The sequence below is a fragment of the Littorina saxatilis genome, linkage group LG8 (assembly GCF_037325665.1).
Source record: "Littorina saxatilis isolate snail1 linkage group LG8, US_GU_Lsax_2.0, whole genome shotgun sequence".
Lineage (NCBI taxonomy): Eukaryota > Metazoa > Mollusca > Gastropoda > Littorinimorpha > Littorinidae > Littorina > Littorina saxatilis.
Genome location: NC_090252.1, coordinates 66,999,752 through 67,024,051, shown reverse-complemented (window position 1 = coordinate 67,024,051; position 24,300 = coordinate 66,999,752). Strand labels below are relative to the sequence as shown.

General features: G+C 41.0%; 2 protein-coding genes across 2 annotated transcripts in view; one reads left to right on the top strand and one right to left on the bottom strand.

The window, feature by feature from the left end:
- LOC138974215 (uncharacterized) overlaps nt 1-13,703 on the top strand; it is a 15,432-nt gene extending 1,729 nt beyond the window's left edge. The window contains exons 3-6 of the mRNA XM_070346941.1: nt 378-505; nt 1,365-1,529; nt 2,386-2,432; nt 13,317-13,703. Coding sequence (XP_070203042.1) covers nt 378-505; nt 1,365-1,529; nt 2,386-2,432; nt 13,317-13,358 — 382 coding nt within the window. The 3' untranslated portion in view covers nt 13,359-13,703. The remainder of the gene's footprint in view (nt 1-377; nt 506-1,364; nt 1,530-2,385; nt 2,433-13,316) is intronic.
- Nucleotides 1-23,231, bottom strand: part of LOC138974217 (monocarboxylate transporter 10-like) — a 70,393-nt gene extending 47,162 nt beyond the window's left edge. Inside the window, exon 1 of the mRNA XM_070346944.1 lies at nt 22,518-23,231. Within this exon, the coding sequence (XP_070203045.1) occupies nt 22,518-23,220 (703 nt within the window). The 5' untranslated portion in view covers nt 23,221-23,231. The remainder of the gene's footprint in view (nt 1-22,517) is intronic.
- Between the last annotated feature and the right edge of the window lie 1,069 nt (nt 23,232-24,300).

The window sequence follows — 24,300 nt, the reverse complement described above, 5'->3', positions numbered from 1 at the left end:
TTTCCACTGGGAGGAAGCGACCCGAAATTCCCATCGACGGCAGGGGCGGATCAGTTAAGCAAGTGGGGGGGGGGGGGGGTTACAACCTGGGGTCAAGGCCCCGTTGGGGGGTCTGGGGGGCTAAGCCCCCCTGAAGCGGAAGAGTTTTAGCTATTTTATGAACAAGTTATGGCTTATCCTTGATTTTAAACATGATCAACTGGTGTCAGCAGCCACTCATTATTTCTTTTAAAGTTAGTATTAAACCTTTTTTTTGACAGCCGTGAGGGGGGGGGGGGGGTCCGGAACCCCTGTAACCCCCCCCTAATCCCCCCCTGGATGGGACAATGAAGTAATACAAATTAATACACATAATCAATGGAAAATCCCGTGTGCAGACAGCAGCATCAGTGTCTGCAACCAGACTTTGTGGCGCACGTGATGTTCGTGGAGTCCGACAAAGACAATGACGCCGTCCTTCACCTGACGGAGCTCATCGACGTCTTCGATGTTTATGACGCAAACAGTGAGTAGCCTTCCTCCACCCCCCCTTCCCCACTGCACGCTGTACACACACACACATACACACACTCAGTCACACACACACACACACACACACACACACACACCCACACACACGCACACCCCACATACACCCACATACACACACAGACACAGACACACACCCACACAAATACAATTGCACACACACACACACACGCATACTCACACACAAACACACACACACACCCACACACACACACACACATACACACACACACATGCTCACACACACGCACACCCACATACACACACAGACACACACACACATACGCACACACTCACATACTCACACACACACGCACACACACACACACACACATACACACACACACTCTCAGAGTCATACACACACACGCATACGCAACCACCCCTCTACACACACACACTTACACACACACATTCTCACATAAAGACACACATACACTTGTCTCATTTTACATATATGCCCCCCCCCCGCCCCCCCCCCCCCCCCCCCCCCCCCCCCGCGCCTTCTCTCTATACTCTTGTCTTTCTATATACATGGGGTATTTTTTAGAGCTTGGTACCAATTTTGGCTCACGTAAGTGTAGCCTATGCGATGCTAACTTTTGTCTGCCTGTGCGTGTGTATGTGTGTATGTGTGTGATAGAAACTCTAACATTTGACTGAACAGATGTTTCTTCCACACTCGATTAGCTGATGTCTAACTCAGCCTCACGGCTTCGTTAGACAATCAACGTAATCTCGTGTCACACGACCAAGTCTGAATAGCAGGTATTGTAACTTATTCTGTATGAGAATGATATGATACCTTATCGTTACTATGTATGTCGTGGCAACAGACGACACCAAGGTGTCGCGTCACGAATACGTCAAGTACCAGACAGAGAACGACCCGGAGCTGGACGGCATCTCCAACGCGTTGTACAACGTCTACGACTTCAACAACGACCACCACCTCACCCTGGATGACTACGTCGCCTTCTACAGGAGCATGGACGCTGACAGTAAGACTTGAACTTCATTTCCCTTCACTGCCGTGTCGCTGGGACGTGGTCAATGTCAAAAACAGTGAATATCTCTTTCAGCAACGTCCCGACTTGAAATCTCAAGCCTTCTTTAACGTTCCAGAAACAAGAATCAAAGAAGTTGCTTGAATAGATGAATGGAAAGATAGATGGTTTTGCTTGTTGACTTACTGATAAATGGACATATATGAATGAATGGATGGATGGATAGATGGATGGATGTTCTAGTTCAATTACCGATGAATGGATAATTAGATGAACGAATGGACATATGGAATGACTAGTGAAATGAACGATGAACGGACGATTAGATAAATGGATGGATGGATTTACGAGTTGATTTACTTATAAACGGTAAAATAGATGATTGATAGGATAGCGGGATGGATGGTTAGATAGATGGATGATTTACGAGTTGATTTACTTATAAACGGTCAAATAGATGATTGATAGGATAGAGGGGTGGATGGTTAAATAGATGGATGGATTTACGAATTGATTTACTTATGAACGGTCAAATAGATGATTGATAGGATAGAGGGGTGGACGGTTGGATAGATGGATGGATTTACGAGTTGATTTACTGATAAACGGTCAAATAGATGATTGATAGGATAGCGGGATGGATGGTTGGATAGATGGATGGATTTACGAGTTGATTTACTGATAAACGGTCAAATAGATGATTGATAGGATAGAGGGGTGGATGGTTGGATAGATGGATGGATTTACGAGTTGATTTACTGATAAACGGTCAAATAGATGATTGATAGGATAGCGGGATGGATGGTTGGATAGACGGTTGGACTCACTGACTGGCTGTTGTTGTGTGCAGAGGACGACAGCGTGACTGAACCTGAGTTTAAGACGTACTGGGTGCAGGTAAGGTCTTCTTTTGCTTCGTTCATGGGCTCAGCCCTGGAACACTCGTGGTTTGTTTACACACGTGGGATATTACGTGTATGACCGTTTTTACCCCGCCATTTAGGCAGCCATAGCCCGCTTTCGGGGGATGGATGCTTGGTATGTTTGCGTTTCTATAACCTACCGCACTCTAAAATGGATTACACGATCTTTTTCGCGCGCAATTTGTCTTGTGCGTGCGTGTACACACGAAGGGGGATAAGACACTAGCAGGTCTGCACATAAGTTGAACTGGGAGTGACACGCCATTCGGACAAGGCAGGCAGGTGCGCGAAGCTCTGGTCTAAAACAGGGGTTTTAACCGTTTATACGGCGAGCTCAGAGGTGCTTTATCCATATGAAGTGCTAGCAAGTTGCCTACCCCCGGAGGAGTGGACCCAGGAACGCTAGAAATGACAAGGAGGTCTCCTTAACATAGAATGAATCGATGACCGAAGATCAACTCTCTCCGCACCGGTCGCCATTGTGAGATGAGATGCCGAGAAAGAAAGGGCAAAAACGACGACAGAACAACAGCTCAGACAAATCCAGCCCCGGTGTCGGCAGCTCTACTACAGACCCGGAGAAAGCCAGTAAGAAAAAGGCAAGAGTAGTCGAGGCAGGCTCTCCTATAGATATTCCTGTTTTCGAAACAGATTCTGACGAATTCGATATGAGTGACACTAACAAGAGAGGTAAGCAAGTCGGTTCATCAGAAGTCGGAGACGCAGCGGTTACTTCCCTTGATGCTTACAGTCGCACCGTCTCTAATGAAGATCTGCTCAATGAGATCTGTTCAAACCGTAAGGTTATGGAATCTATGAAGGACACACTTGACCAACTAAGAGGTGAGGTCTTTGAACTAAAAACAGAGAATGACAAACTGCAGAAAGAAGTCAGTGAATCAAAGAAGAGAGAAGAGCACATGAAGAGTGAACTGGGAGAAACAAGAACTCTTGCTCATCACACAGAAGAGAGACTGAATGAGCTTGATCTTTATGTCCGCCGGAACAATCTGAGGGTCTATGGACTCAGTGAGGGAGTGGAGTCCGGTGGTCCAAATGGCGGTTCCAATCCATCTGAGCAGACGAGGCAGGGCAGTGGCAGGCAGGAGAACAGAGACGGGCAACAGCCGGAACAACAGTCGGAATGCGAGAAGAAGGTGCTGGCGCTGTTCAACAGCAAGCTGAACGTCAAGGTGTCCCCTGATGACATCGAGGCAGTCCATCGCCTAGGCAGACTTCAGCGAGACAGGAACACCCCGCGAGGAACCATTGTGCGATTTGTCTCTCGCAGAATAAGGGACCAAATCCTGTATAACAGGAGGGGGTTGAAAGGGTCAGGTGTCGTGATTGTGGAAGACCTAACCCAGACGACACAAGGTCAAAGAGGATGCTACCTGTGAAAAAGCATGGACAAAGAACGGTAAAGTGATGATGAAAACCAAAAAAGGAAAAGTTGTCTCTATCAGATCCCTATCTGAACTCAATGACCCCACCAGAAGACAGTCGGAATGGAGTAGTCATGCTTCTGAGCGTTGAAGGGTAGTTTTTCTGTTTCTTTGGGGGGTGCTAGGTTGTGCTAGGTTGTGTAAATATAATCATAACCACCAACAAGATTGTTGTCCAGCCGTATGTCAGAGATCTTGAGTCTACCTTTTACAGGCTACCAAACACACAACAAATATCCGAGTATCTGTCTGTTTTTGTTCTATGATAAACAAGGTATGTTTTTTATCATTGAATTTTGACAACTAGACAAGTAGAAAGCACATGGCAGTGTTGTGACCACGTGATGTTTTGTTTTGGTTTGCCTAGCTCCTCCACCGGTACAGACGTTGGTTTCCTTTTACGATCCCGGTTTCTCCCCAACCTTTAACGAGAGAGTGTTCCGTCACTTGTTTTCATTCTATATCAAATGTGCTGTCATCCAGCCATGTTATTAAGCCGTACATAATACATACTGAGAGTAGTATCGGTGAAAATATTTCCAGTCGCCCCACGAAAAACCACGTGATCGGTGCAATCCAAAATGGCGTCAATCGATCGACTACAACTGTGTACTTTTAAGTACTTGGATAAAGTTCAATAAAGTTCCTGGAAACATACTCCTTCGTCCTATAGCCCAGTGGCAAGATCCGAAGGTATGTGTTACTTGTATTCATGTCTGTCTACTATTTCTTGTTGTACCCTTTCTTGTTGTAACTTTTGTTCCGTTTTTGCTTGTTCTCTCTGTTGTTTGGTATTCGTGTCATTCGTGTCGTGTTGTTTGCCCCCCCTTCGTGCCCCTGTTAGTGTGTTGAGCTGGTGGTCGCGTTTCTATGCTGTGTCTATTATCATCACTATGCTGGATGTATGGTTCTATTTTTCTCATGCCTGTGTCGATTATGGGTAATGGTTCTGTTTGCTCGCTGATGTATTGTCCAGAGTTTGGTTGTATCACTACTGCCTTTGTGGGCTGTCTCCCAATGTTTGCAATTTTTGTTAAAAAACTCCTGGTCCTAGTGTTATCGCTTTTACTGCCTCGACCTGTTGCTGTGCTCTTCTGCTCGATTTGTGAGAAATGGCTGCGTACATGCATATATATTTGTGTATTTGTGTTGAATGTGGTCAGGGCTGCTTACATGCAAATATATTTGTGTTGAATGTGGATGGTCTACAATACACTTTTTGCGCTTGATCAATATAGTTATTTGGATGAAAAAGTATAATGGTTTTTGTGTTTGATCACAATGGTAGTCCATGAAGAGTTAAAAATTTGTTCCTTTAATGTAAATGGACTTGGAGACTTCAAGAAAAAGAAAGATGTGTTTGACTTTTTAAGACAGCAGAATGGAAATGTTTTCTTGCTACAAGAAACGCACTGGAAAAGTCACCAAGAAAATTGGATTAGGTCACAGTGGGGCTATGAATGTATTGTTGCTGGTAATGATTCTGCAAGTAGAGGTGTTGCTGTATTGTTTAAAAATAATTTTGATTATAAGATTCATAATATTGTCAAAGATGATGATGGAAGGTATATTTTGATTGATATTGAGATTTTGAAAAAACGTCTGACCCTTGCAAATGTTTATGGCCCAAGTAATGCTGACTGTCCTGTTTTTTTTGACAAACTGTTTGAGAGAATTGTGCAGATGGATAATGAGTTAATTATTATCGGAGGTGATTGGAATGTTGTTATAAACCCCAATGTTGATACAAACTACCCGGCCAAATCTTATAAAGTCAATAGTAGGAGAAAAGTTGTTGATTTTATGGAGCAGTATGATCTCATTGACATATATAGAGCCTTACATGCTAATGTGAGACAGTATACATGGAGGCGGTTTCATAGTTCACAGCGAAGCAGACTTGATTATTTCCTTGTGTCAGAGCAGTTAGGTTTTGAGATTGTGAAAGCGGATATTACACCAGGTTACTACTCTGATCACTCAATTGTTGGAGTAAGTTTTAGAACTGATGTTGTTAAACGTGATAGACCCTTTTGGAAGTTTAATAATTCACTGTTGACAGACATGGAATTTGTAAATATAGTGAAGAAGGTTATTGTTGATGTAAAGATACAATATGCTTTACCTGTTTATAATGTGGACAATATTGACTTGATTGACGATGATGATCTACAGCTATTGATTGATGATCAGTTGTTTTTTGAGATGTTGTTGATGGAAATAAGAGGTAGATGCATTTCATATTCCTCATATAAAAAAAAGGAAAGTAACAGAAAAGAAAAAGATCTTCTTTCTCAAATATACACTTTGGAAAGTAACTTGACAGAGTATAATATTCAACTTTTAGAGCAAACACGACAGGAGTTAAGTCAAATAAGGCAGAAAAAAGTGGATGGTATGATAATTAGATCCCGTGCGAAGTGGATTGGAGAAGGGGAAAAAAATACAAAATATTTTTGTAATTTGGAGAAAAGACAGTTTGTCCAGAAGTCCATGTGTTTTCTGCAGAAAGATGATGGTGAAATTATTCATGATAATGCTTTAATTGTTAAGGAAGCACAGACTTTTTATGAGGAATTATATACTTCAAGAGAAGCCGAACTGGTAAATCAAGAGATTGATGAAAACCTGGCTCATCCTGTATTAACAGATGCTGAGAGTAAACAATTGGAAGGTAGACTTACTCAATGTGAGCTACTCAAAGCTGTGAAAAAATTAAACAACGACAAAAGCCCAGGATCAGACGGGTACACTGCGGAATTCTTCAAGTTTTTCTATTCTGACTTAGGAAAGTTTATGTTACGGTCTATAAATTGTGGATTTGAGAAAGGAGAAATGTCAGTGACTCAGAGACAGGGCGTTATAGTATGTATTCCAAAGGAAGGGAAAAATAAAACACTTTTGAAAAATTGGAGACCAATTACTCTGTTAAATACGGTCTATAAGATTGCATCAACGTGCATTGCAGAACGGTTTAAACGTGTTTTGCCAAATCTGATTCATGATGATCAAAAAGGCTTCTTGAAAGGAAGATATATTGGTGAAAACGTCAGATTAATATATGATACCCTGTTCTACTCAAATAAACATAATATACCTGGCCTACTTTTGATGGTCGACTTTGAAAAGGCTTTCGACAGTGTTGCCTGGTCATTTATTGAAAAATCTTTGAGCAAATTTAACTTTGGAAATGACATGAAACGATGGATTTTTACTTTTTATTGCAAAATTAAGTCCTGTGTTTCAGTCAATGGTCGGTATTCAGCATGGTTTAATGTAGGTCGAGGCACCCGGCAAGGGGATCCGCTGTCACCTTATCTATTTTTGATTTGTGCTGAAATATTGTCTCTTATGGTACGCCAGAACAAAAAGATTGGTGGTATGAATATTCTTGGCGAAAATATTTTATTGTCACAATTCGCTGATGATACCAGTCTGTTTCTTGATGGTACAGAGCAATCTTTTTGCGAAAGTATAAAAGTGTTACAACATTTTGCATCACTGTCAGGTCTGAGAATGAACTATGATAAAACAATTGTAGTTTGGTTAGGACCTTTAAAGTTTAGCAAAAGAAGATTTTTGCCTGATATGAATTTTACCTGGAACCCGGATAATTTTAAAGCACTTGGCGTTATTTTTTCGGTGAATATATCCGAGGTTGTTTTTCTTAACTATAGAAATAAGTTAAAGGAAATTCAAAAACTTCTGAATTCATGGACCAGAAGGAACCTGACACCTTTTGGTAAAATAACAGTCCTAAAAACCTTGGCTATTTCCAAATTGACACATTTGTTTACTAATTTACCTGATCCAGACGAACAGTTTATGATGGAGTTAAATAATATTTTTTTCAAATTTCTTTGGGATGGAAAAAGAGATAAAATTAAAAGAAGTACGGTCACCCAACCCTATGAAGATGGAGGATTAAAGATGGTTGACGTGAAAAGTTTTCTGTCATCTCTAAAAATCGTTTGGTTAAAAAGAGTTGATGGCCTTACTGGATTAATATCAAGATTATTGTTTAAAGCATGTCCATCTGTTACAACAATTAATATGAGAGGAGAGGAATTTGCAAATGTTTTGATGCAGAGAATGGAAAACCCGTTTTGGACCAATGTTTTTAAACATTATAAGAAACTACATGGAAAATGTGACCCTATAACCTTTAACGATTTTGTATCAGAATGTTTACATTATAATGTTAATATTCGGAGAGATAAAAAGACAGTGTACATTCAAAATTGGATCGACAATGGAATAGCTCAGATTGGTCATATTTTGGGACAAAATGGATACTTATCCTATAATGCGTTTAAAATCAAATATCCAAATGTGCGAGGCGATTTTGTATTGTATCAAGGTGTAATCCAGGCTGTTAAGAAATATCAGAGAAAAATCGGCTTAGAATTTGATAAACATTTTATTATGACAGAGCCCATTGTGTGGAAATGTATTTGTAAAGGTAAGACACAACTTATTTACAAAAAACTGATTGAACATACTACGGTCCCAAAATGTATCGAAAAATGGTCTGAATCTTTAGACTGTTTGTTAGATAAGAAGGCTATTTTTCAACATGTTTTTAAAACAACAAAAGACACTTGTCTGAGATGGTTCCAGTACCGATTATTGTACAGAATTTTGCCCACAGAAAGGTTTCTATTTTTGCGAAAAATTGTGGATACGTCATTGTGTACATTTTGTGGTAGAAATGAAGAAACCCTTTTACATATGTTTTGGGAGTGTGATAAAGTGCAGACTTTTTGGATAGAATTTGTAAATTGGCTAAAGGCGAACTGCACCCATTGCAACAATTTAAAACTGTCTAAAGAACTGGTTCTTCTTGGAGTGGCGAACAATGTAGTCACCGATAAAGCTTTTGATGTGTTATTAATCTGTGCCAAACACCATGTATATATTTCCAAAATGAACAAAAAGACCCCTCATTTTCAGACATTTAGTAGAAACTTTAAGCAAAGATTTATTTGTGAAAAGTATAACGCAGTTGTGAATAATACAGTAGATAAATTCTACAAGGATTGGCGCCTGTATATGCACGTTTTGATGTAACCCTTAGGTTTTTTCGTTCCTAAAACCTTTTGATAATGCGACCACCAAACCACTGAACATCCCCCCCTCCCCATTCCATCCTCCCACCCCATGTATGTTGTAATTGTCCAAGTGTGTTTTTCTGTTATATGTTTCTGTCCTTTCGGTTAGGTGATGTCCTGTAATGTACAGCATATATACATGTAAAAAAAAAAAAAAATGTACAAAAAGAGAATAAAAAAAAAAAAAAAAAAGTTGAACTGGGAGATCGGAAAAATCTCCACCGGTAACGGCCGGTGTAACACGAGAAAATTACTCCCACGAGATTTTTACTCCGGAGTAAACATTTCGTACGAAAAAGTTAGTCCCTTTCCAAAAAAAGCACTCCCCCATTGCACGAGAAAATTACTCCCAAAAAAAGGTGAGTTCCGAGTAAACATTTCGTACAAATGTTACTCCCCTGACGAATTAATAACGAATAAATTACTTCACCCCAACACGAGCAATTTAACTTCCCATGCCAGGTGTACGAAATTGTTACTCCCTTGTCCCCTGTTAGTCTTGGTGGTGGAAGGGGTGGAAGGAGGGTAGCGCGACATTCGTGTGCGCGAGATCACTTATTGGCATTATCCCTTCGCCCGCATCCCATGTTTGCGTACGAGATTTTTACTGGAAGTAAAAACAAGTCGCGAAAGGCGAAAATACAACATTTAGTCAAGTAGCTGTCAAACTCACAGAATGAAACAGAACGCAATGCAATTTTTCAGCAAGACCGTATAGTCGTAGCATCGTCAGTCCACAGCTCATGCTCATGGCAAAGGCAGTGACATTGACAAGAAGAGCGGTTTAGTAGTTGCGCTGAGAAGGATAGCACGCTTTTCTGTACCTCTCTTCGTTTTACCTTTCTGAGAGTGTTTTTAATCCAAACATATCATATCTATATGTTTTTGGAATCAGGAACCGACAAGGAATAAGATGAAAGTGTTTTTAAATTGATTTCGAAAATTTAATTTTGATAATAATTTTTATATATTTAATTTTCAGAGCTTGTTTATAATCCAAATATAACATATTTATATGTTTTTGGAATCAGAAAATGATGGAGAATAAGATAAACGTAAATTTAGAATAACGTATGCGTACATGGAATGACATTGCGGGTTACCTGAACATTGACAATGACGAAAGAAAGATTGTGTGTGAGTGTGTGCGCGCGCGTGTGTGTGTGTGTGTGTGTGTGTGTGCGTGTGTGTGTGCGTGCGTGTGTGGGTGGGTGTGACCATGTTTGAATTTATTCGGATTTAGTTCTCTTTCCTTGTTTGTATTATGATTGTGTAAGTGTAAAGCGCTCTGGGCTCGTCACCACGAGGTTTACGCGCTATATAAGTAATCGTTATTATTATTATTATTATATCGTTCAATAAAAAAAATTATTTTTTCAGATTTTTAATGACCAAAGTCATTAATTAATTTTTAAGCCACCACGCTGAAATGCAATACCGAAGTCCGGGCTTCGTCGAAGACTACTTGACCAAAATTTCAACCAATTTGGTTGAAAAATGAGAGCGTGACAGTGCCGCCTCAACTTTCACGAAAAGCCGGATATGACGTCATCAAAGACATTTATCAAAAAAATGAAAAACACGTCTCGGGATATCATACCCAGGAACTCTCATGTCAAATTTCATAAAGATCGGTCCAGTAGTTTAGTCTGAATCGCTCTACACACACACACACGCACAGACAGACAGACAGACAGACAGACAGACAGACACACACACACACACACACACACACACACACACACACACACACACACACACACACACACACACACACACACACACACACACACACACACACACACACACACACACACCACGACCCTCGTCTCGATTCCCCCCTCTACGTTAAAACATTTAGTCAAAACGTAACTAAATGTAATAATGGGGAGTAAACATTTCGTGGAGGGAGTAATTTGTTCGTGCCTTGGGGAGTTCTTTTCTCGTACGAAAAGTGTACTCGGAGTAAGAATTTCGTACGAAGTATTTACTCCGGAGTAAATGTTTCGTGGAGTAAAAATGTCGTGTTACACCGGGATTCAAACCCACGACCTTCTGCTTAGGAGGCCGGCGTCTTATCCACGAGGTTATTGCGCCTGTCTAGCCGGGATTCGAACACTCAAGCTTCCCCTTAAGAGGCCGGTGTCGTATTATCCACTAGGCCATTGCGCCCGTTGGTCAGTTCAAAGCGTTGGTCTCTTCATATATTATGCATATGTATACGGTTGTTTACTTGAACGTGTCAGCCAGTGTGTTTGTTCCTTCGGAATTTGTGATGTTGAGCCTACGCCGCGCTTCTTACAATGAAAAGCGCTGATAACGTGTTGGCAAATTGTACCGACAGTCAGTACTAGACTTGTAGAACACGCAGTTATCACAGATTTCTATTACACATATATCAGACAAAGACAGAAGGAGACGTTTTCATATCAGTACGTCCAAAATGACATTACCAGTACATTTGTTCACTCTAGTTAATCTGTTTTCATTATATTGTGTTCTGATAACACATGCGTAAACATGTTATTGTCAACTGGAACGGAAGAGCACACACAGTGTAACTTGATATGTATCTTCTATACAGGGAAAGTCCTCCAGTTCCATGACAGTGTGTCCCATGCAACATACTTTTGCGGAATAGCTATATGTGCGCAGATTATTAGTTTGATGGTATATGTATCTATGTTTGTAGAACACACTGATTGGTATATGTATCTATGTGTGTAGAACACACTGATTGGTATATGTATCCATGTGTGTAGAACACACTGATTGGTATATGTATCCATGTGTGTAGAACACACTGATTGGTATATGTATCCATTTGTGTAGAACACACTGATTGGTATATGTATCCATGTGTGTAGAACACACTGATTGGTATATGTATCCATGTGTGTAGAACACACTGATTGGTATATGTATCCATGTTTGTAGAACACACTGATTGGTATACGTATCCATGTGTGTAGAACACACTGATTGGTATATGTATCCATGTTTGTAGAACACACTGATTGGTATACGTATCCATGTGTGTAGAACACACTGATTGGTATATGTAGCCATGTGTGTAGAACACACTGATTGGTATATGTATCCATGTTTGTAGAACACACTGATCAACAATGAAATCAGTTTTCACATCCATTTTCTGTCTTTTTCTTAATTGTTTATTCTTTTGGCATGAGCAAATGTCAGGAATCTTGTGGAATTCGCGAAAGTAGACTTGATACCTGACCCTGTGTCACTGTCTCATTATTGCGTTGTATGGTATAATAGTAGAAATCAACATAATTATGTACTGAGCACTGCACAATGTTTTATGTTCTTTGTTCAGTGTTTGATGTGTTGTGTTCAGTGTTGTATTCTCTGTGTTCATTGTTTTCTGATGTGCGTTCAGTGTTTTATGTTCTGTGTTCAGTTGCTGATGTTCTGTGTTTAGTGTCTGATGATCTGTGTTCAGTGTTTTATGTTGTGCGTTCAGTGTTTGCTATAATAATAATAATAATACGATAATTTATAACGCGCACATATCTCACCACAAGGCAACTCAAGGCGCACTCATACACATTCTTTCGCATTAACAACTCATGCATACTCATATTATTTTTTTCATTTTCATTTTTCATTTTCATTACTTTATTGTCCCATCGCTGGGAAATTCGGGTCGCTTCCTCCCAGTGGAAAGCTAGCAGCAACGGAGTCGCGCTACCCAGGTGTCTGCGTGTTTAGGTGTATTCAGCCACCTGCACTTATGGCAGAATGACCAAGGTCTTTTACGTGCCATTGTGATGACACGGGGGTGGGACATGGCTTCCGTCTCTGGGTCTGCACATAAAGTTGACCCGTGTCCGTCCCGGCCCGAATTCGAACCTGCGACCTTTCGATCACAAGTCCAGTGCTCTACCAACTGAGCTACACTTACGCATAAATTACATGAAGATGACAAGGCAACAACACAAACAGACATGGAAGACAGAAAAGGAAGCATGAAAAACAAAAGAAAATTCCAAATGATAATTATGTACATGGCTATTTACAACTGCTCTGATTTAGGCTTGCGGCTGAAGGGGGGGGGGGTGTAGCGGGGCACTGTAGGATTATTTAGGATAAAGAAAAGTCTTGAGGCCAGATTTGAATGCTTCTAAAGACTGTTGTTGACGGAGGGGGAGAGGCAATGAGTTCCAGTTGGTGGGGGCTATACTGTGTTCAGTGGTTTTTGTTCTGTGCCCAGTGGTTTATGATGTGTGTTCTGTGTTTAATATTCATTGCTGACAGTGTGTTGCATTGTGTTTTCAGCTGTTCAACAGCGTCAAGCACCACGGTCACCAAATCTGTTAGACACTGCTCTCGGACAGAACATTACTGTGGGACAAAGGCTAGCTGGTCGTGTCTGTGTGTAGCCCTTGCCTGTGCTTCCAACTCAACATGAAACCATTCAGCCAATAATGCTCAAATCGATCACAACTTCGAATCACATCTTCGCTTTATTTGTTAGTTAAAAGACATCTCTCTAGACGTTTTTCGATTTGTTTTGCCAACAGAAAAAAATAAATGGTCTTGGAGATTTAGTTTTAGGGGTGATTAAGCTATTTATCGTTCACAGTATCTCTGATTTAACTCTGCTGTTACCGTATACCATGAATCAGTGAACTATACACGTGAATAAAACAGTTCATATGCGGAGTCCTGGTATATGTTTTGTTGTTTGTGTGTGTGTGTGTGTGTGTGTGTGTGTGTGTGTGTGTCACAGGCTAACGTGCTCTTTCGTTCAGCATTTCTGTTTGTCTACCTGTCTCTTTGTCTGTCTGTCTGTCCATGTCTCTCCCTCTCTCTGTATCTCTGTATCTCTCTTTTTCTCTCTCTATCTCTCGCTCTCGCTCACACACACACACACACACACACACACACACACACACATACACACACACACACACACACACACACACACACACACACAATAACACCGATATCCTAAGATAGTAATTCGTATTTACAACAACTCTATCAGGTAAGCATCTGATCGTCACGATCAGGGTTAACCCCTCCAACCTACCCTTTCAGTTGTATGACCCTGTATCGAGAATCTAGAGAAGGGGGTAGGACAGGACCTCCCGTACGTGGGAGGTTTCTGCTGTTAATGTCCACATAAGAACAGACCACCAGCCGTCCTTCATTTTTATGTTCAATATATCGCCTCAAGAATCACACAGAATGTGTTGTGGTATTGGGATTGAAAGGATTGCGTCAAACACATCACAGTTAGAATACCTCAACCGTACAAAAACAGGCGTTTAATTTTTTTTAATAATTTATTTGTATACATGTTTATTTTTTCGTTTTTATTTCTTTTTTGTTCGGAAGGTTGGGGGGGGGGGGGGGCAGTGGCAGGGGGTTTACAGCAGAAGTATGACTTGCCAAGTGTACGGAGTGATTTAAAGTTAATCAATGTATTCCCATCCCAAATAAACTGCAGTGAATTGTCCACAGGAATCTTTCTCACACGTTCGTAAGAATTCAGAAGCCAGAAGACAATATCTAATCGATACCACAGGCAAAACAGCCCTCTGTTGTCTTACAAACACACCCTTACCTCCACCCTAACAACCCAAATCCAGATCATCCTCCCCCCCCCCCCCCACAATACCCCCCCTCCATATACACCCCACCCCCACCCTGTACCACTGAACGTATTGTTGCAATTCCAAGTCCATTCATCTTCCCTTTCTCTCCTTCCTTGTCTTCTTATTATCAGTCACAGTTTTCATTTTGATGTGATATTCTGTGTGAAGGTAGAAGCATTATTTCAATCTTCACAATACCTTTATAGAGTCATATTTGTGCGAATGTTAACACAAACCCGCACTCAATCTAAGCATAGCCCATTGTGCGCTCCCAAAAGACTAGTGTACGTATATATCACACTAAATTATCTAAATAAAACACGCTTCAATTAACTTAACAAGATATATAAACAAGAAATCCGCGGACCACCCACGTGCGTATTTGATCTGTTACACAACCTTCCTCATAAGTGTTAGTTAAATACACTCCTCTTTGCTGACCGACTTGGTTTATACAAGATCATTTTCAGAACATTCAAAATACTTGCGATCATTTGAGATTGTATCCGCCTTTCTAGCTTCCGTTCTTATCATAACATCATGTTTTAATCCCTCTGACCGTACTTTTGGATTTCATTGCCATGTATTTAGGATCTTGGGAAAAAGTCACAGGTCGCGCTAGCCTTATGGGGTCTGGTTTCTCTGTTGGCACAGCACTGGACTTGTGATCATCGGCTTACGGATTCGAATCGAGGACACTGGTCAACTTGAAGAGTAGATTTAGAGACGGCAACCCTGTTCAACCTCTGTGTCACTGTTTTGCAACGTTTAAGATCTCGGGTTATTCTGCCACAAGCGCAGGAGGCGAATTGCACCTACACACGTTTACACCTTGGTAGGACGATTCTTGATGCTGATAGTTTTCCATTGATAGGTAGCGGCCCAACTGTTGCTAGATTTTCTTCAGGAGTGTGTGATTTTCTTAAATCTCATTTGTCCGTCTTTCTGTCTGTCTTTCTTTCTTTCTATAAATACACGTGAGGGATTATGTTTCGTGTTGGCCGAATATGTTTACGGCGGAGAAAAGAACATGCCAAGGACCCCCTTAATGTTGTCAAAGAAATTCCGAAACTCCGGTTGTTTCGGCAATATTGCCCAGGACAAGAAATTACAGTACATTAGCCCTGCAATAGTGTTAACAGAGTAAAAAGTCGGTGAAGATGAATGAGATGTATGTATGTATCTTTACTGTGTTTTGATTTAATCAGAACTTGCAGTGTTCTTTTGTGCTTGTTTGCTTCCTTCTTATCTTTAAAACAAATCTTTTGTTCGTTCGTTTTTATATTTAGTCAAGTTTTGACTAAATATTTTAACGTAGAGGGGGGAATCGAGACGAGGGTCGTGGTGTATGTGTGTGTGTGTGTGTGTGTGTGTGTGTGTGTGTCTGTGTGTGTGTGTAGAGCGATTCAGACTAAACTACTGGACCGATCTTTATAAAATTTGACATGAGAGTTCCTGGGTATGAAATCCCCATACGTTTTTTTCATTTTTTTGATAAATGTCTTTGATGACGTCATATCCGGCTTTTCGTGAAAGTTGAGGCGGCACTGTCACGCCCTCAATTTTCAACCAAATTGGTTCAAATTTTGGTCAAGTAATCTTCGACGAAGCCCGGGGTTCGGTATTGCATTTCAGCTTGGTGGCTTAAAAATTAATTAATGACTTTGGTCATTAAAAATCTGAAAATTGTAAAAAAAATTAAAAAATTATAAAACGATCCAAATTTACGTTTATCTTATTCTCCATCATTTGCTGATTCCAAAAACATATAAATATGTTATATTTGGATTAAAAACAAGCTCTGAAAATTAAATATATAAAAATTATTATTAAAATTAAATTGTCCAAATCAATTTAAAAACACTTTCATCTTATTCCTTGTCGGTTCCTGATTCCAAAAACATATAGATATGATATGTTTGGATTAAAAACACGCTCAGAAAGTTAAAACAAAGAGAGGTACAGAAAAGCGTGCTATCCTTCTTAGCGCAACTACTACCCCGCTCTTCTTGTCAATTTCACTGCCTTTGCCATGAGCGGTGGACTGACGATGCTACGAGTATACGGTCTTGCTGAAAAATGGCATTGCGTTCACTTTCATTCAGTGAGTTCGACAGTTACTTGACTAAATATTGTATTTTCGCCTTACGCGACTTGTTCTTTCTTTCCTTCTTTCTTGTTTTCTTTCCTCGCTTCCTTTCTTTCCTTAAGTGAATATGTCGGTATTTAAAGTCCACAATAAATTACAACAAATACAACATTCAACACGCATCATTATCAAAAACGTAAACTCCGTTCACAATCTTCCATGACCGGAGAGCGTTGATGAATTCATAAATGCCCGGTGGACTGGGTGGCCGAGTGGTAACGCACTTGCGCTCGGAAGCGAGAGGTTGCGAGTTCGACCCTGGGTCAGGGCGTTAGCAATTTTCTCCCCCCTTTCCTAACCTAGGTGGTGGGTTCAAGTGCTAGTCATTCGGATGAGACGAAAAACCGAGGTACCTTTGTGTACACTACATTGGGGTGTGCACGTTAACGATCCCACGATTGACAAAAGGGTCTTTCCTGGCAAAATTTTATAGGCATAGATAAAAATGTCCACCAAAATACCCGTGTGACTTGGAATAATAGGCCGTGAAAAGTAGGATATGCGCCGAAATGGCTGCGATCTGCTGGCCGATGTGAATGCGTGATGTATTGTGTAAAAAAAATTCCATCTCACACGGCATAAATAAATCCCTGCGCCTTGAATATGTGCGCGATATAAATTGCATAACAATTAAAAAAAAATCCCTTAGAACTGTACCCACGGAATACGCGCGATATAAGCCTCATATTGATTGATTGATTGATTGATATTTCTCGTACACAGGTCAGCAACTTCGAAGTGATATATCATTATGGCCAGTGACTGCAAGATGTCAGCATGATGGAAGGTGGACATGACAGTGTCGGTAATAAATAGCACCTTTGGGACAGGCGGATTATGGGTCAAGGGACCTGTGTTGTGATTCTCGTCAACCTTGTGCCATACGTGTGTACGACTCTGTTGGGAAAGCGAAAGAGAGAAAGAGAGAGGGGGGTGGGGAGAGGGAGAGGGGAGAATGAGAGGGAAATATGTATAGGTTACAACACGAGTGGCTTTTTATATGGCTTGTATTTCAGTCAAGACCCAGCGGATGAATATCATCGGGAGACACGAGCCTCTGGCGAGTGGCTCTCGATTGATATTCCCGCTGGGTCTTGACTGAAATACAAGCCATATAAAAAACCACGAGTGTTGTAATCTGTATATCCCATTCTACCATCAAACACAAAGTGTAGACTACTAGCGGCACTGTTGCGATCTGTGGACTGTAAAACAGTGGTGCCAGCGAGACTTAGCCCTTTTGCAACCTTAAACTAAGTGACCGTCGCTGAAAAAATAAAACGAATGAGTGCATCGATAAGTACGCGGTAACACTACTTTCAGACCATTTAAAAGCTTTAAGTAAAGGTTCATAAGTTGCAAGAAAGTAATGAAGTCGTATAGAAATTAATTTAGTTGAAGCGCACAATTCTTTTGTTTTGCGTTTCAGGTCGGCAGAACGGGCGAAACGGGTTTGGGACCCATTTGGCTTACTCGATTCAGAATCTATTCCACGTTGTTTTTCTCGGAACGTGTTATTATACAATTAGGCTTATTGACAGAGAAGCAATTTTTAGGGAACAAATATGTAGGTTTAGATTTAACCATTTGCTCCCTATTTGAAATGTATATACGTGATAAACTGTTTTGCGAGTGTGTTTGCATGAATGAACCTAAACTGGTATGGGTGTGAGGAAAACGGGACCGACTTGGTGAAGTCGCGAATTGCTGACGCGTCTGTCACCGCCGATTGATTGCATTTTGAAGGAATATGACTGGATTACGGAAAAATACACACATGTTAAGTTCTTGGATACTTTCATCGCCAATGTGGACTTACTGCAGAGCCAGGCAAAAGAGTAGACTTGCTCGCAAAACACGTGAAACAGCCGATGTTTGATAGCGAAGCCAAACCGTGCCAGGTAAGGACGCTTCTCGATCTCGCTACGCATGTCACCAGTGACAGTGTTGTTGCTTTGAGTTTGACTAACAAACTCGAAACTGTCATTTAAAACATGAGCCAAATGTGTATTGATTGTGTGATTAGTCTATGTGACAGGGCTTCTATTATCTGTGCTCCCTAGCTTCTGTCAGTTCCCACACCGACACTGCCAGAGAAACTGAAGACGCACACCAAACACATTACTGATTCTCAAAAGTCGTCTGCTAACGATGCAAGGGAGGGTACTCGTGTTTTTGTTTTGGTTCGCTAGCATCTGGGTATCTTGTAAGTTGAATGTTCGTTTTTTTCGATCTGCATTGCTTTCATAATGAAGGAAACGTTTGTTTATTGCATCCCATACATCAGATCAGTTCTGAGATTCATTTTTGCGTGCAACTGATATGGTTTTCTGAGCCGTGCAATACGATTTTGGAACTTCATACAAATGTGTCACATTGTTCCGCGCGAGGTCAAAGGAGACTGACTGATTGATCCTTAGTGAAGAAGGATGATGTATCTGTGCTAACAAAATGAATGACAAAATATATAACACAAGTACAGCACGCACACACACGTTAACACACACACACACACACACACACACACACACACACACACACACACACACACGCACACACACACACACACGCACACAAACACTATCACACACACTAACACACAAGCACATACACCTACACACACTCACGCATACACTCGCAAACACACACACACACACACACATACACACACACACACACACACACACACACACACACACACACACACACACACACACACACACACACACACACACACTTTTAAACTTTTTACTAAAACAGCTTTCTTGTTTACACACTAACAGAGTAATCTTGTGAGCAGTTACAAGGAAATAACTTGCTTCCAAATGGAGACCACCATATGGTGTTTTATTACAGTTCAAACAGACACAGCCTGCTGATAGATGAGATGTTCATGCTCGAGGCGATTTTGACAAAACAGGTAAATCTTGAAGATCAGTTCTTTGTACGTAGTTTTTTTTGTTAACGTTCTTTACCAGGAAATCGGGCGATCATGCACTCATTCAAACACATACATTAGAAACGAGATCATAAGATTCTAATGCGTATTGATTCTAAATCTATCATGTGATGATAGCATCGTCAAGATCAGGGTTAATCCCCCAACCTACCGTCTCCGGTTTATGACCCTTTATTGGGAATCTAGAGAAGGGGGTAGGGTAGGACAAGACCTCCCATACATTAATTTATATAATTCACACACACATGACCTTCATCTCCCGAGCTTGACTGAGTTTGTAGCGCCAGCGAACGCCAAGAAGAAGTCACACAGACACAGACACACAGACACACAGACACACACACACACACACACACACACACACACACACACACACACACACACACACACACACACACACACACACACACACACACACACACACACACACACACGCGCGCGCGCGCGAGTGCAAAGCTTGCGACAACATATTTAACTGTATCCTTAACAAAATCACCATCAACCCATGGATATAGTGCAAAATAAGCTATTTTTCTACATACGAACATAGCTGCACTATTTGTTTCAACAGACTTCTTTTCACACTTTTTTTTCACTTACATACATTTCTGTAGGCAAGACATTGATGAATGAAAAGTGTCCTAATTACCGATGATTATGGAAAATGCCCTCCAACGGTAACTAATTAGGTTTCTCCTGGATCAGCAGTCAAAATATGAAGAGTGACACACATTCCCTCCCACTGTCAACCATCCGTCATGTTTGTCCTTCTTTGAGGCTGTTGGGTGAGTCGGTGCAGCATGACTAAGTCAAAGTTCTTGACTGTATGTCATAATCAGAACGTTAATAAGTATGTTCACACGCATTGGGTGTCTTTACAAGATGTGTTCACTGGATACAATCATAAGAAAATGTAGAGGAAGCTTCGAAGATTTGATCATGTCTGAAATGTGTCATGTTTGAAAGATAACGTGTCATCATACTCACCAACCTCGCCTCGCCCCGCTCTCTCTCTCTCTCTCTCTCTCTCTCTCTCTCTCTCTCTCTCTCTCTCTCTCTCTCTCTCTCTCTCTCTCTCTCTCTCTCTCTCTCTCTCTCTCTCTCTCTCTCTCTCTCTCTCTTTCAGAAATAAAAGTGCATGCTAACCGATATAAACAGCATGATGCCGATCAGTTAATGTGTCCCCTTTGTAAAGTAAAGCAAGATGATGAAGTCCATTTTGTTTTGTGTTGTCCATACTTAAACAGATTAAGAGAAAAATTTATCCCATTTAAATATTATAAAAACCCAAGCACTTTTAGACTCACCTTGCTCCTGGCTTCCCCTCAAGAAACTGTTGTTAGAAATGTATCCTTGTATTTGTATACAGCCTTTAAATTAAGAGATGTTTTAACCTCTTAGTTAAATAACGTGTAATGTATGTTTTAATCCGTAGTGTTGTGCGATTGTTATGTTGTACCTTTTTTGCACCTGATGAGTTAAATTATTTGCAACGTTAATCATTGGTTCATACTCCGATCCTTCATAAGGGGCTATGGCCTATTGAATAAACTATCTGCGTCTGCGTCTGTCTCTCTCTTTCTCTCTCTCTCTCTCTCTCTCTCTCTCTCTCTCTCTCTCTCTCTCTCTCTCTCTCTCTCTCTCTCTCTCTCTCTCTCTCTCTCTCTCTGTCTCTCTCTGTCTCTCTCTCTCTCTCTCTTTCTCTTCTTCTTTATCTATTACCCTAGATAATACAAATTGTGTCTTTTCTTGTCTTGTCTCTCCCGTATCCCCCACCCCCCCCCCCCCCCCCATACCCACACCCCGTTTGTATCTTGCCTTCTCAATGAACGCAAGCCCAATTCTCCCACTCCCACAAACATGCCCGCGCGCACGCACATTTGTCTTAAACACTTATTGTTCTTGACAGTAACATCTAATATACTATATGTGACCCTCCACCACGAAATGAGTCGCATGTCACCCTTGCACAATTTTTACATTTTTACATGTTCTTAGAGAGCTTTTAATGCTCTATCCAGTGGTGTAAATCGTTTTAGAAAAGAGCAAAAACTGTTTGAGTTATAAGACTGTGACTAAGGTGACCCTCACACTGTCACCAGACACTCCCCGGACTTATATTAAGCCTAGCGCAGAACCGCGCGAGGTAACATGCGACTCATTTCGTGGTGGAGGGTCACATTTTCTGTTCTGTTCAAATTCAGGCACTACCACCATCAACACCACAGAATACACACAATTGACGAACAACAGTAAACAACATCGCATCCATCGTTTGAATGTATATACCTATTTATTTGTTCAAGTATTGATTAGAATATGTTTCCATTGTTTGATTGATTATTTTATTTTATTTTAAACTATCTACATATATTATGAATGAGTTTGGATGTTTTAATTATTAAGAATGTAAAATAATATTCCTCCGTTTGTGAGCCCTAATATCTCAGAAGAAAAGCTGATTCACAACAACAACAACAACAACAACAACAACAACAACAACAACAATAACAACAACAAAACAACAACACAACAACACAACAAAAACAAAACAACAACAACAACAACAACAACAACAACAACAACAACAACAACAACAACAACAACGACAACACAAAACAACACCATTGCATCTGTTCCGAATAACCAAATAGGTTGGATGAACACGACAATCCAACGAATCAATCGACCAACACACACTCGAGAGGTCTCTCCCCTTCCACCACCTCCCCCACCATTGTCTCCCACACATAACATCAGTAACTCACATGCTTTGAAGGAAGCATCGGCATCCTCGGCGTGTTGCTTGACGATGAAGTCGTACAGAATTCCGAACGACGTCACCGTTCCCATCACGCACCCGTTCACCCACAGTGACGTCACACACACCACCCACCCCCATCCTCCCTCTGGGGGCACCAAGTTGTCACCATTCTCATCATCGTTCGATCTTTCATCGGAATGTTTCTTTGAAGATTGTTTCTTCTTGGAAGATTTTCGAGGGAGTTGCAACGAGTGCGAATCTGCTTTCGAATTCCCGTCCTTCTGTTTAATATTTTTACCAGATTCAATGACACTGTTTCTATCCGATATGGTGAAGATTCCGTAGACTTTTTCGTTTCCATTGACAGGACAAGCTCCATTGTCATGTTGTTGCGCAAACTCGTTCCCACTCTTGTCATATTCAGAAACCTGGTACTCAGATTCCTCTTCAAAAGTCTCCATTGTTGTGGGTGTATGTTGAGTGTCACCGGAACACTTGTTAGTCGCTCTTTTCTTTCGTCTCGGTGACGAGACTGTCACTTCTTTGTCATCTTCTTCCAGGCCCCCACTGTCGTCTGATGAATAGTGGGCGGGGCTACAATGGTCACGTGACTTTATAGGACAATGGCGCAGTAGCGGACTGCCGGTGACGAAGACACAGCCGAAGGAAGAACTGAGCTGGGAAGTCGGTTCGGCGTGGAGTTTCATCTCGCTTGGTTTGATGTTTATCTGTTGTAGTTAAACGAATAGCATTAGGCTAAATGGGAACAGTATGAGATTCGAACAACGATAATATTAAAACAGTTACAAGGAACAATAGACCGTGTTGAGGACGTCATGTGATCAGAATGAGGGATGAGGAAAAGGTGGTTGGTGAAGCAGAACATACAGAGGAACATGTTATTGATTAAATAGAACAGACAGAGGAAGAGGTTATTGATGAAGCAAAAATTACAGAGGAAGACGTGATTGATTAAGCCAAAATTACAGAGGAAGAGGTTATTATTTACTTACTGCCCGTTATGCCGGTTTCTTTATTTGGTGTTTAACGTCGTTTTCAACCACGAAGGTTATATCGCGACGAGGGAAAGGGGGGGGGGGGGGGGATGGGATAGGGGAAAGGGGGGAGATGGGATAGAGCCACTTGTTAAGTGTTTCTTGTTCACAAAAGCACTAATTAAATAATTGCTCCAGGGGCTTGCAACGTATTACAATATATGACCTTACTGGGAGAATGCAAGTTTCCAGTACAAAGAATTAAACATTTCTTAAATACTGCTTGACTAAAATCTTTACAAACATTGACTATATTCTATACAAGAACCACTCAACAAGGGTAAAATGAGAAACATAATCCGTTAGTCGCCTCTTACGACATGCAGGGGGCAGAGAAATAAGGATGTGAAAAAGAAGACTTTTGGTAAGTGAAATAAAGGTGATGGATCCAGTCAGGTAGAAATAAGACAACAAGAAAAGAATTGGAAAACTGCAGGGAATAGCAGGGAGAGTTTTCTTGGAAGGAAATATAGGTGAAAGGACTGGTAAGGCAGAAATAAGACAAACGAAGAGAAGTAAAGGGGTGGGGTAGCTCTGTGGAAACACTCCCGCCGCGTGAAGACGACCCCATGGGAGCTTATGCCGGTTGGCTTGTAGGGCAGCAGAAGAGGTTATCAGTGAAGCAGAACATACAGAGGAAGAGGTTATTGATGAAGCAGAACATACAGAGGAAGAGGTTATTGATGAAGCAGAACATACAGAGGAAGAGGTTATTGATGAAGCAGAACATAC